Source organism: Rana temporaria, chromosome 2, assembly GCF_905171775.1.
Source record: "Rana temporaria chromosome 2, aRanTem1.1, whole genome shotgun sequence".
NCBI classification, from domain to species: Eukaryota; Metazoa; Chordata; class Amphibia; order Anura; family Ranidae; genus Rana; species Rana temporaria.
The window spans coordinates 540702899-540716479 of NC_053490.1; the positions used below are offsets into that span (position 1 = coordinate 540702899).

General features: G+C 46.3%; 1 protein-coding gene across 1 annotated transcript in view; it reads right to left on the bottom strand.

The window, feature by feature from the left end:
- The window catches only part of LOC120928727, a 46779-nt gene that overhangs the window by 14914 nt on the left and 18284 nt on the right, over positions 1–13581 (bottom strand). Inside the window, exon 2 of the mRNA XM_040339721.1 lies at positions 4131–4271. Coding sequence (XP_040195655.1) covers positions 4131–4167 — 37 coding nt within the window. The 5' untranslated portion in view covers positions 4168–4271. The remainder of the gene's footprint in view (positions 1–4130; positions 4272–13581) is intronic.

Below are 13581 nucleotides of genomic sequence, written 5' to 3' on the forward strand. Positions count from 1 at the left end.
TGTAGGAGTTAGGGATCACTGTGTATGTGTTTACAACTGTTTGGGGGTGTGGCTGTAGGAATGACGTCATCGATCGTGTCTTCCCTATAAAGGGAATGACGCGATCGATGCGCCGCCATAGTGAAGGACGGGGAAGCCGTGTTTACACACGGCTCTCCTCGTTCTTCAGCTCCGGGGAGCGATCGCGACGGAGCGGCTATAAACAAATAGCCGCGCCGTGGTCCCGGATCGCTCCCCGAGCGGACCCGACCTCCGCATGTAGCGGGGGGGGTCCCGATCGGACCCCCCACCCGCTAATAGGGGAGGACGTACCCATACGCCCATGTGCCTGTACGTGCCATATTGTGGACGTATATGTACATGGGCTGGTCCTTAAGTGGTTAAAGTGTACTTTGTGCGTGTACTCGAGAGAGGAGCCGGACTGCAGGAGTTGGGAGTAGGCAGGCCTCCCCAGAGGCAATCTGCCACCTTTCTCCATGCCCCGGGTGGCAATGGCGGGTGTGTGAGGGGGTCCTCCCACACAGCCCGCCCTACCTGCTCCGCTTTGAAGCCCAACGGGGCAGAGGGACTCCCTATAAGGGAGTGAGAGGATTTGCCCGCTCAACCAGCCCCGTTAGTCCTTCGCCTCTCTTTTTAGAGACCGCGTGGTCAAAGTGTGTGCATGTTAACCCAATTTCGAATACGTGTAAGTGTGGTAGTTTTTGTGGGAGGGGGGTGGGCGTACTAAGCGCAAGCTTACCTCGCATAGCACACCCACCGGGAGCCGGGCTGAGACCACCAAACTCAATTCACATGTAGCCGAGACCGGGATCCGAACCCCTAGCTGCAGAGGTGAATGGCTTGTCAGCGCAGTGCCAATCGCGTTGAGCCACCGCAGCTCCCCAGAGGAATGTTTGATGATAAAGCGTGTGTTAATTGTACTTCCCCCTTTCTTGCCATATGTGAGCTCTCAGTCTGGGTTTTACTACATGTGAGTTGGAGAGCGCCGCTGATGTAATAATTAACCTTCTGGTTGTACAGCACATTTGCTGAACATGAGAATGTGAGGCAAATCCATCTGGTGAGTGTAAACCTAATGGGGAAGGCGTGGCACACTGGCACGTGGTGGGGTGTGAAGAACGTCTTACACTATTTCATTTGTGATGGCCTCCCATGTTCGTGCCTGCCACGTGCCCACTGCAGGGTGCAGGCGACATACTTTGGCCCAGATTCACAGAGAGCAAGGCGCACATTACGCCGCCGTAGAGCAAACACTGTACGCTACGCCAACGCAGCGCAGAGAGGCAAGCATTGCATTCAGCAAGCCAGTGCTCCTAACGCTGCGCCAGCGTGGCGTGGGTTTCGAAGGCGCACGCCGGCGTAGGTTGGTGGGCGTGACCCATGCAAATGAGGCGTGACCCCATGCAAATGATGGGCCAAGCGCCAGACAGGTACGTATCACGAACTGCGCATGCGCCGCGACGTGGACGCAAGCACAGCACCCCCCTGCGCCTGCTCACAACCACACCGGCACAACTGCCTAAGCTACGCCGGATCACTGCGTACGCCGTGAACATAACGTACACCCAGCCAGACACACGTCCAACGCACAATACGCCGGCTTGTGTTCCCTGGTGCAGACCTGTGCATGTCTGTTGCCGGGTTGCACCTCATTTATGGGGAATAACTTTACGGCGGACGTACAACTTACGCGCATCTAGCGTAGCATGCACCGGGCACATGCACGTTCGTGAATCGCCGTATTTCCCTCATTTGCATGTTTGAATGGCTAATCAATGGGAGCGGCACCATGCGCCCAGCCCATATGTGCGCCCACCCTACGCCGGCGTGTGCAAGCTACGTCGGCGGGGTGTAGCCTGTCTTTAGGCGCATATTTGTTTGTGGGTCTGGCGCACAGATACGCCGGCGCACATTTGCACTTACGTCGGCGTTATGTGTTATACGTCGGCGTAAGTGTTTTGTAAATCTGGGCCTTTGTGATCACAGATTGAAGTAAAAAGCCAATCAGCGGCTCTTTACCACATGATCAGCTCTGTCCAATCACAGCTGATCACGGAGGTAAACAGAAGCCGATTATCAGCATTCCTTTCCTCATGATGACTGCATGAGGTGATGAGAAGAGAGCCGATAACCTGTTTCTCTAAAAGGGACATGTACACTGATAATCAGTGCAGTCCCAACAGTGTCCACCAGTTATGCCAATCTGTGCTGCCAATAAGTGCCCATCACTGCCTCCTGATCAGTATCACCTATCAGTGCTGCCTATCAGTGCCCATTAGTGCCACCTATTAATGCCCATCAGTGCTGCCTATCAGTGCCCACCAGTGCCACCTCATGGGTGCCCATCATTGCAGCCTATCAATGCCCATTAGTGCCCAGTGCCCAACAGTGCAGCCTCATCAGTGCACATAAGTGAAGGAGAAAAATTACCCGTTTGCAAAATTTTATAACAAACTATAAAAAAAAAATAGTTCAAAAGTTTGGGTATTTTTTTTGTTTATTTAGCAAAATAAATAAATAAATAAAAAAACACCAAAAAGAAAGCTCTATTTGTGTGAAAAAACAAAAACAATAAAAATGTCATATGGGTACAGTGTTGCATGACCGCCCAATTGTCATTCAAAGTGTGACAGCGCTGAAAGCTGAAAATTGGCCTGGGCAGGAAGGGAGTAAAAAGTGCCTGGTAAGCAAGTGGTTAAAGAAGGAAACTTTCCTTCCATCTTTTGTATTCAATCACCCAGGGGTTCCTGGACACCTGAACAGTGAGTGCATTCCATAGGATGGCCGAGAATGTTCCAGCCTTTAAATCAACATTTGTTGAGTCAGATGGTGCTGACAGGACCCCCAGCAGGGCTGCCTCAATGCATGGGCACCCCTGGGCATTGCCCAGGGCCCCCAGGTGCATGGGGGCCCCATCATAATCTTGCATTACATCACGCTTGCCACCTGTCCCATCACACTTTTTACTAATCTCTCCCATGATGGACACATCTCAGAACCTATACTGTGCCCTCCTGATCCCGGTATTGTGCCCTCCTGACCCTCCCTGTATTGTGCCCTCCTGACCCTCCCTGTACTGTGTCCTTCTGTCCCCCCCCCCCCCCCACCACTGAGCCCTGAGTGTTGATTAGACTTTGATTTATGGCATGTTTTCTTAATGTTTGAAATCGATTTTATTGAAAATACTAATAAATATATGTTAAATTCTATCAACTATTTATGCTTTAATTCTTGACAGTATTTGCGTAAATTGGGGCAGGCTGGTAGGGTCCTCAGTGCATTACTTTGCCCAGTGGCCCATGATGCTATTAACCTCCCTGGTGTTTTATATTGTAGGCCTGTAATTCTTAGGAATAACTCATTTAAATCTGACCAAACAAGAGTCTAGTAGGCATCCCGGGTATGACATTTTTTAAAAAACAAAATTATAAATTATAATATAAAAAATAATTATAAATAATTATAACAAATAATAATATAATTCTAATAAAAATGATTCAATAATGTAATCAACTCAAAATCACTGAAATTTTCTCAGTTGCAGAATTGTCGCTGTCATTACTTTTATTTTTTATGACAAATTTCCCCACAAATCGCTATCGCACAATTCTGCAAGTGATTATAATTTATTATCGCTGTTTTCTAGCTGCTCTAAAACCATTTTTGACATAAAGGGACACTTTTGGTTGCTATGGACAATCTACAGTTTGCAGGGAGAAAGAAACGTTTTTATTATATAAAATGACATGTAGGACACTGGGCAGACCACTAGGGACAAGGGGGGTGTGTATTTTTTACATACAGTACTGTAATCTATAAGATTACAGTATACTGTATGTAAGGTGTTTGTTTACTTTTTTTAATTTGACGCCGTTCTCCGCCCCCTTGCGTCGTAACGTCGCAGGGAACGGAGATCGGCGGCACACGGGGACACTGTGAATCGAGCGAGGTCCCGCTCGCTCACACAGCGGGGATGCATCGCAGGATCCAGGGACAAGGTAAGTAACTTGTCTGTGGATGCTGCGAGCAGGTAAGCCGACCATACAGGGGTTCCCCAACCATACAGGGACCCTCCAACCATACAGGAGTCCTCCAACCGTACAGGGGTTCTCCAACCACAGCCAACGTACCTGTAATCAGACTCAGGAGCAGCACCATCGAGATCATTGTTACAAGTGGAACCAGCGCCCTTGTCAGATGTCACCCAATAACTGGACTCCACCCTCCGAGCAGACCACATGTTGTGTCATGGTATTTTGGTGAAGAGTGACCTGTAGTGTGAAAATAAACAGCTTGAAGATGGAAAATATGAATTTCAGCTGCAGACCACATTGGTACTTCAATGACAAAAAAGTTATGTGAAAAAAAAAAAAGTTTCAGAGAAAGACAAGATCTGGTAACCTCCAGGAAGGTTCTCATATTGAAACCAAACAGCACTGGCCTCAGGTCATTTGGCATATCAAAAGCAAACCGACCTCACCTTCTTTGCGACCATTAGTGGTGAAGGTGGAAAGCATCCACCAACCTGAAAGTAGCACTGTGCCTCTTCTTCAGGCTCATGTGGAAGAAAAGAAAGTAATGGAGCGCCCGGTGTCCAATAAAGGTAAGTATATTTGTATTTTATTTGAAGTGTTAGCAGTAAAAAGAGGCCAAAGCGTTTGTGCAAGAGAAACTCAGGTAACAAGCGCGCAGTGGTGCGCAGGCATGGACATTCCAAGAGATGCACAAGAAAGGACATGTACTGGTGCATGCGTGAGCGCACGAGCCAGCGTGCACGCGCACGCGTGCGCCCATTGGTGCCAGTCCGCCTATTTAAGCCTGCCAGTGACATGCACACTTTGCTGAGTGGTCTTTCAGCTAGTGCCTGTTTACCCGATCTGTACCAGTTTCTCGTATCCTAACCCGGCTTGCCTGAATCTTCTCTTTGACGCTCGCCAGCCTACTTGTGACCCCGGCTTGTGCTTGACTCCGCTTCTGCCTGATGTTCCTGACTGTGTACCGAACCTGGCTTGTGTCCCGTCTTTGCCACTGCCTCACGTCTCGGTACCTGCTCTGTACGGCTGTTGATGACCCCCTGGCTTACGTCCCGGCTACGCTTCCAGCTGCTGATCCAGCGACACGGGGCTCCTGTTCTCAGTTCTGACCCAGCGCTCTCCAGTCACCTGGTTTCTGCCAAGACCCAGCCAGAGCCATCTGCTACATCAGCCCTCGTGCCACTCTGTGTCCTCCACTCCCTGTCATCACTACCAGGGGTGTTGGACAGGAGGTGCAAGAGAAGCCCCCTCTACTGCTCGATCTCCACCAGGTACGTGACAGTTTCTCCCCTTTCATCAGGGCAGCTAGTAAAAGTGGTTATTGAATAATCCTGTTGGTGGGTGCCTTTGACACATGAATCGGACTGTTAGATGTCCACAACTGAAACTTCAAATAAAATACAAATATACTTACCTTTATTGGATACCGGGCGCTCCATTACTTTCTTTTCTTCCACATTATACGCGAGGTCGACCTTAAGGCAGCACACCGAGGTAGCAGCCCAACAGCAGCCAAACAGGGCTCACTACCACCTTTTTCTTAACCACTTGCTTACTGGGCACATAAACCCCCTTCGTGCCCAAGCGAAATTTCAGCTTCCGGCACTGCGTCGTTTTAATTGACATTTGCGCGGTCGTGCGACGTGGCTCACAAACAAAATTGACGTCCTTTTTTCCCCACAAATAGAGCTTTATTTTGGTGGTATTTGATCACCTCTGCGGTTTTTATTTTTTGCGCTATAAACAAAAAAAAGAGCGACAATTTAAAAAATATATATATATTTTTTACTTGTTGCTATAATAAATATCCCAATTTAAAAAAAAAATAATACTTTTTTTTTCTCAGATAAGGCCGATACGTATTTTTCAAAGTATTTTTGTAAAAAAAAAAAAAAAAAATCGCAATAAGCGACTGGTTTGCGCAAAAGTTATAGCGCCTACAAAATGGGGAACAGAATTATGATTTTTTTTTATTATTTTTTTTTTTGCTAGTAATGGCGGCGATCTGCGATTTTTATTGGGACTGCGATATTGCGGCGGACGTATCGGACACTTTTGACACAAATTTGGGACCATTCACATTTATACAGCGATCAGTGCTATAAAAATGCACTAATTACTGTATAAATGTGACTGGCAGGGAAGGGGTTAACACTAGGGGGTGAGGAAGGGGTTAAATGTGTATCCTGGGTGTGTTCTAACTGTGTGGGGGGAGGGGGGTGACTGGGGGAGGTGACCGATGCTGTCTCCCTATGTACAAGGGACACAGATCGGTCTCCTATCCTCTGACAGGACGTGGAGCTCTGTGTTTACATTCGTAATTTGTTCCTCCGAGCGGCCATCTTGGGGAGACTCCGATCTGTGATCACCTGAGTCTCGTAGACAGCGCTTGCTCGGAAAGACGTCTATGGACGCCCTCCCGGTAATTAAGGCCTGCGCTGTAGACGTCTTTTGGCTATAGCAAGTAGTTAAAGTAGATGTAAACAGGGGCGCTGTTAGAAATCATGGGGCGGTGTACAGCCTTCCTGACAGGGCCCCCCCCCAACCCCACATACACCCCCCACCCTCGGGTACGGTTGCCAACTTTTCTTCAAGTCAAGCCTGAACACTTTAGCGGCGCGCGACAATTTTTTTATAGGATAAACTGTACATATATTTTGCTATTAAAGTGGAGTTCCACCCAAAAATGGAACTTCCGCTTTTCGGAACCCTCCCCCCCTCCGGTGTCACATTTAGCACCTTTCAGGGGGGAGCAGATACTTGTGTAATACAGGTATTTTGCTCCCACTTCCGGGCATAGATAACCGAAACCACCAGCGGGTATCTACGCCACTTCCTTCGTGTCACCCCCCGCTGTCTTCCGGGAGACACACAGGTCCCAGAAGACAGCAGGGACCAGTGGGATTGTGCAGCGTGAGTCAGGGAGTCAGAGCCACGTCCTGTCAGGGAGAGGAGACCAATGGAGACCCGTGTACATAGAGACACCGATCGGTCACCTCCCCCAGTCAGTCCCATCCCCCCACAGTTAGAATCACTCACTAGGGGACACATTTAACCCCTTGATCGCCCCCTAGTGTTATACAGTTGAATACAGTTGCTGCTGGATGCCGAGATGGGCTGTCAGGACCTCACAAGATCCCTTTGAAAAGGACTCACCCTCTGGCCCCAGTGAATCTCCAGGCCATCTCCCGCCTATGCTGGGGGGGGGGGGGGGCAGATACAGTTTTGGGCTTTTTTACTTTTTCACTTTTTGATTTTGGTATGGATGTAAAATGTCCTTTAACCACTTAACCCCCGGACCATATTGCTGGTCAAAGACCAGAGCACTTTTTGCGATTCGGCACTGCGTCGCTTTAACTGACAATTGCGCGGTCGTGCGACGTGGCTCCCAAGCAAAATTAGCGTCCTTTTCCCCAAGCGAATAGAGCTTTCATTTGGTGGTATTTAATCACCTCTGCGCTTTTTATTTTTTGCGCTATAAACAAAAATAGAGCGACAATTTTGAAAAAAAATGAATATTTTTTTACTTTTTGCTATAATAAATATCCCCCAAAAATATATAAAAAACATTTTTTTCCTCAGTTTAGGCCGATACGTATTCTTCTACCTATTTTTCATTAAAAAAAATTGCAATAAGCGTTTATTGATTGGTTTGCGCAAAAGTTATAGCGTTTACAAAATAGGGGGTATTTTTATGCCATTTTTATTAATATTTATTTTTTACTACTAATGGCGGCGATCAGCGATTTTTTTTCGGTACTGCGACATTATGGCGGACACATCGGACACTTTTGACACATTTTTGGGACCATTTTTATAGCAATCAGTGCTAGTGGCCTGCGCGAGAGCCGACGTATAGCTACGGGCTCTCGCGCAGGGGAGCCGACCCTAAAATTTCTCTTGCCAATACATACCCCTGAGGAAGGAGATACGTGTTCTCCGAAACGCGTTGGGTGCAAGCGTACTGTATATTGTCTTGTGTACAAATGGTGACAATGTTATAGATGCATTCCATATGTTTAAACTTTTTACATATTATATTTAATAAACTATTCTTTTATCCAAATACTTTTATACTATTTACGTGCCCTAAAAGTCCACCACAAGGGGTTTTTGTTCTTTAGCTTCAAATCCTGGATGTGGCACAGAAAAATTCATTTAATTGCGGTTATACAAATTTTTTTTCCCAATGAGAAAGATAGTGAAGCGTTGGGTAGTAGAATTCGGCATATCTGAAGTTCCACTTTAGTTAGTTAAGCAGCTTGAGAAACTTCAGAAAACATAAAAAAGTAGAAAAGCTCAAAAGTCCCTCTTCTGCTGGACATCGTCATTTACGGCTCAGTCAGTGACGGAATGAGGAAATTCTGTGGCCTGCACAGACAGGATGTTCTATAAATAATGCCGCAACTCCGCTTCACATTTTCACTCAGAACACGAATATAACCAATGTGGGTTTACTAAAAATGACTGATTTATGGTGTGACCAGGCCATTACAATTGGTCCTTTGTGGTTGTACGCATAAAAAGGCCCGGATTCAGAAACAGTTTACGTCGGCGTATCTCTAGATACGCCGCCGTAATTTAAAAACTGCGCCGTCGTATCCTTACGTTGAGTCTCAAAGGCAGATACGCTTAAAAAATAGGCTTCCTCCGCCGACGTAACTTGCATACGCCGGCGTATAATTGTGTGCAATTTTACGCTGACCGCTAGGGGCGCTTCCGTAGATTTCATATGCAAATGACCTAGATACGCCGATTCAGAAACGTACGTGCGCCCGGCGCATTTTTTGACGTCGTTTACGTAAGCCTTTTTCCGGCGTAAAGTTACCCCTGCCTCTATGAGGCGTACGTAATGTTATGTATGGACGTCGGGCCCGCATTGAATTTTCCGTCGATTACGTCGTTTGCATAAGTCGTTCGCGAATAGGGCTGTGCGTAATTTACGTTCACGTCGAAAGCATTGACTATTGCGGCGTAATTTGGAGCATGCGCACTGGGATACGTTCACGGACGGCGGATGCGCCGTTCGTTAGAAACGTCAATTACGTGGGATCACACATAATTTAAATAAAACACGCCCACATTTTCAACATTTGAATTAGGCGGGCTTACGCCGGCCCTTATACGCTACGCCGCCGTAACTTCGGCCGCAGAATCTTTCTGAATACCATATGCGGCTCACAAAGTTACGGCGGTGTAGCGTATAGGAGATACGCTACGCCTGCATAAAGATACACAATTGTATCTGAATCTGGGCCTAAGCTTCTAGCTGGAAATCCATCATAACCAGAAGACATGTGCGCTGCCGAAAAATGTGTTTGTTTTTGTTTCATTATTTTTTTTAGTTTTTTTCGGAAATTTGTAAAATTCGAAAATTCAGAATTCGGAAACTCGGAATTCGGAAACTCGTAAATTCAAGAAAAATTTAATTCGGAATTCTCAAATTTACGAATTTTCGAATTTTCAAATTCTGAATTTTCGAATTTATGATTTTTGCATTTACAAATTTTTGTATTCGGAATTTTCTCATTTACGATTTTCTCATTTACGATTTTCTCATTTCTGAATTTCCGATTTTCGAATTTCTGATTTTCGAATTTCTCAAAGTTGACCCACACTCTACCAATTTCTACAGATTTATGGAGATCAAAAAGAAAGAAGTTTACAAAAAACGAGAACACCATTCGTGGTTCTGTAATATTCAAATTTCAAATTTTTGAATTTCAAAATGTTCGCATTTCTGAATTACCGAAATCTCGAATCTTCACATTTCCTCAATTTCGAAATGTCAGAGATGTGAAATTTTGGAAATTCGAAGATTTAGAAATCCGAAAATCCAAAAATTCGGAAATTAAAAAATTCGGAAATTTCGGAATTAACAAATTTGTCAAGATTTGTTAACCACTTAAAGTAGTTGTAAAGCCATTTTTTAAACTTTTACCTACAGGTAAGCCTGTACGGTTTAGGAGATATTCCCCTCGCAATGCGCCACTGATTGCAGCGGCGCATGCGCAGGGGGGATCCACGGCTAAAGGACCGGCAGCCGCCGGACCTTGCCGAATTGCCGCGTACACAAGAAGGGACATTCCGACAACAAAACCGGATTTTTTTCCGACAGATGTTGGCTCAAACTTGTCTTGCATACACACGGTCACAAAAATGTTGTCGGAAATTGCAAACGTCAAGAACGCGATGACGTGCAACACTACAACGAGCCGAGAAAAATCAAGTTCAACGATTCCGAGCATGCGTCGAATTGATTCCAAACATGCGTAGAATTTTTGTACGTTGATTTGTTTATACACGGTCGGAATTTCCAACAACTCTTGTTGTCGGAAAATTGAGAACCAGCTCTCAATTTTTTGTTGTAGGAAATTCCGACAGCAAATGTCTGATGGAGCCTACGCACGGTCGGATTTTCCGACAACAAGCTCTCATCGAACATTTGTTGTCGGAAATTTCCGACCGTGTGTACGCGGCATTAAACCCAAACACTAAAATCTCATAATTTTTTTTTTTTTTATAATTACACAGAGTTTGTAGGAAGTCAAAATTACTAAAAATAGAAAGCAAGTCGATTACTATTTTAAAGTAATATGTTTGCCTCTTATCTTGGTCTGTGGGTCCAGTCAGGATTGGAATAAAGGTGGGTTTACAGTGACGCCGCACAGAAATGTCAGACTGCGGGGGGTATAACAGGGTCAATGCGTCACTCTATCTTTATATGGCATATACTGTATGTGTCACCTCTACAATACGACACACTACAGAGGGGGTGGGACTGAGTCACCATGTCCATGTGTCACTTCTCTCCACCAAGATGGTGAAACCGCGAGGAATACACCGTATTACAGAACCGCGAATGGTGTTCTCATTTTTTGTAAACTTCTTCCATTTTGATCTCCATAAATCTATAGAAATTGGTGGAGTGGGTCAACTTTTTGGTACATAATACAGTGCTTTGCAAAAGTATTCACCCCCCTTGGCTTTTTACCTATTTTGTTACATTAATGCCTTTAGTTCAATGTTTTTTTAATCTGAATTATGTGTGATGGATCAGAACACAATAGTCTAAGGGCTGGATTCACGTAGATCGGCGCATCTTTCCGGCAGCGTAGCGTATCGTATTTACGCTACGCCGTAAGTAAGTGAGGCAAGTGCTGTATTCACAAAGCACTTGCCTCCTAAGTTACGGCGGTGTAGCGTAAATGGGGCCGGCGTAAGCCCGCCTAATTCAAATGAGGTAGAGGGAGGCGTGTTTTATGTAAATGGATGGTGACCCGACGTGATTGACGTTTTTTACGAACGGCGCATTCGCCGTCCGTGAACATATCCCAGTGCGCATGCGTCGGATAGAATGCCTAAGATACGTCGAGCACTGCCTACGACGTGAACGTAACTTACGCACAGCCCTATTAGCGCACGACTTACGTAAACAACGTAAAAAGATACGCCTGTTCCGACGTCCATACCTTGCATGGGCTGCACCACCTAGAGACCAGCTTTATCTTTACGCCGGCGTATGTCTTACGTAAACGGCATAACTAATTGCGACGGGCGTACGTACGTTCGTGAATCGGCGTATCTTGCTCATTTACATATTTGACGTGGAAATCAACGGAAGCGCCACCTAGCGGCCAGCGTAAATATGCACCCCAAGATACAACGGCGTAGGAGACTTACACCGCTCGTATCTTGGCCAAATCTATGCGTAACTGATTCTATGAATCAGGGGCATAGATACGACGGCGGCCATTCGAATCTTTGTGAATCTGGGCCTAAGTGTCACATGACCTGTCATTACATAGACACACCTTTCTGAAAGGCCCCAGAGGCTCTGCAACACCAAAGCAAGAGGCACCACTAACCAAACCCTGCCATGAAGACCAAGGAACTCTCCAAACAAGGAAGGGACAATGTTGGTGAGAAGTACAAGTCATGCTGAGGCCCCGTACAGACGACCGAACATGTCTGCTGAAACTGGTCCGCGGACCAGTTTCAGCATACATGTTCGGTCGTGTGTAGGCCCGAGCGGACAGGATTCCAGCAAACATTTGCCCGCCGGGCCTTTTTCCAGCGGGCAAATATTTCCGGACTTGTTTTAAAACAGCCCGCTGGAATCCTGTCCCCTCGGACATGTTCGGTCGTCTGTACAGACCTACCGTACATGTCCGAGCGCCCGCCATCCCTCGCATGCGTCGAATGACTTTGACGCATGCATGGAAGCATTTAACTGGCAGGTCCGCCCACGTCGACGCGTCATCGTCGCGGCGACACCGCGCACACGCCCCGCGTATTGTTTACACACGGATTTCTGTATGATGGTGAGTACAGCCACCATACAGAAATCCCCGGGCATACATGTACGGTGAAAACGGTCCGGCGGACCGGTTTCATCGTACATGTATGCTCGTCTGTACGCGGCCTATGGGTTATAAAAAAAAATATCCAAATCTTTGACGATCTCTAGGAGCCCCATCAAATCTAACATCACCAAATGGAAAGAACATGGCACAACAGCAAACCTGCCAAGAGATGGCCGCACACCAAAACTCACAGACCGGGCAAGGAGGGCATTAATCAGAGATGAGCACAGAGACCTAAGGGAACCCTGGAGGAGCTGCAGAGTTCCACTGCAGAGACTGGAGTATCTGTACACAGGGGGACAATAAGCCGTACGCTCCATAGAGTTGGGCTTTATGGCAGAGTGGCCAGAAGAATGTCATTACTTTCAGGAAAAAACAAAATGGCGCGTTCTGAGTTTGTGAAAAACTCTCAAAATGTATGGAGGAAGGTGCTCTGGTCTGATGAGACTAAAATTTAACTTTTTGGCCATCAAAGAAAACGCTATGTCTGGCGCAAACCCAACACATCACATCACCCAAAGATCACCATCCCCACCGTGAAACATGGTGGTGGCAGCATCATGCTGTGGGGATGTTTTTCAGCAGTTAGTACTGGGAGACTGGTCAGAGTTGAGGAAAAGATGGATGGTGCTAAATACAGGGATATTCTTGAGCAAAACCTGCAACACTCTGTGTGTGATTTGAGGCGAGGACGGAGGTTCACCTTCCAGCAGGACAATGACCCCAAACACACTGCTAAAGCAACACTTGAGTGGTTTAAGGGGAAACGTGTAAATGTGTTGGAATGGCCTAGTCAAAGCCCAGACCTCAATCCAATAGAAAATCTGTGGTCAGACTTAAAGATTGCTGTTCACGAGCGCAAACCATCCAACTTGAAGGAGCCGGAGCAGTTTTGCAAGGAGGAGGAATGGGCAGAAATCCCAGTGGTGAGATGTGGGAAGATCATAGAGACTTATACAAAGAGACTTGGAGCTCCGCAAAAGGGGGCTCTACAAAGTATTGACTTTAGGGGGGTGAATATTTATGCTTATTGACTTCTTCTGTTATTTTGTCCTATTTGTTTACTTCACAATAAAAAAAAAACATCTTCAAAGTTGTGGGCGTGTTCTGTAAATTAAATGATGCAAATCCTCAAACAATCCAAGTTAATTCCAGGTTGTGAGGCAACAAAACACGAAAAA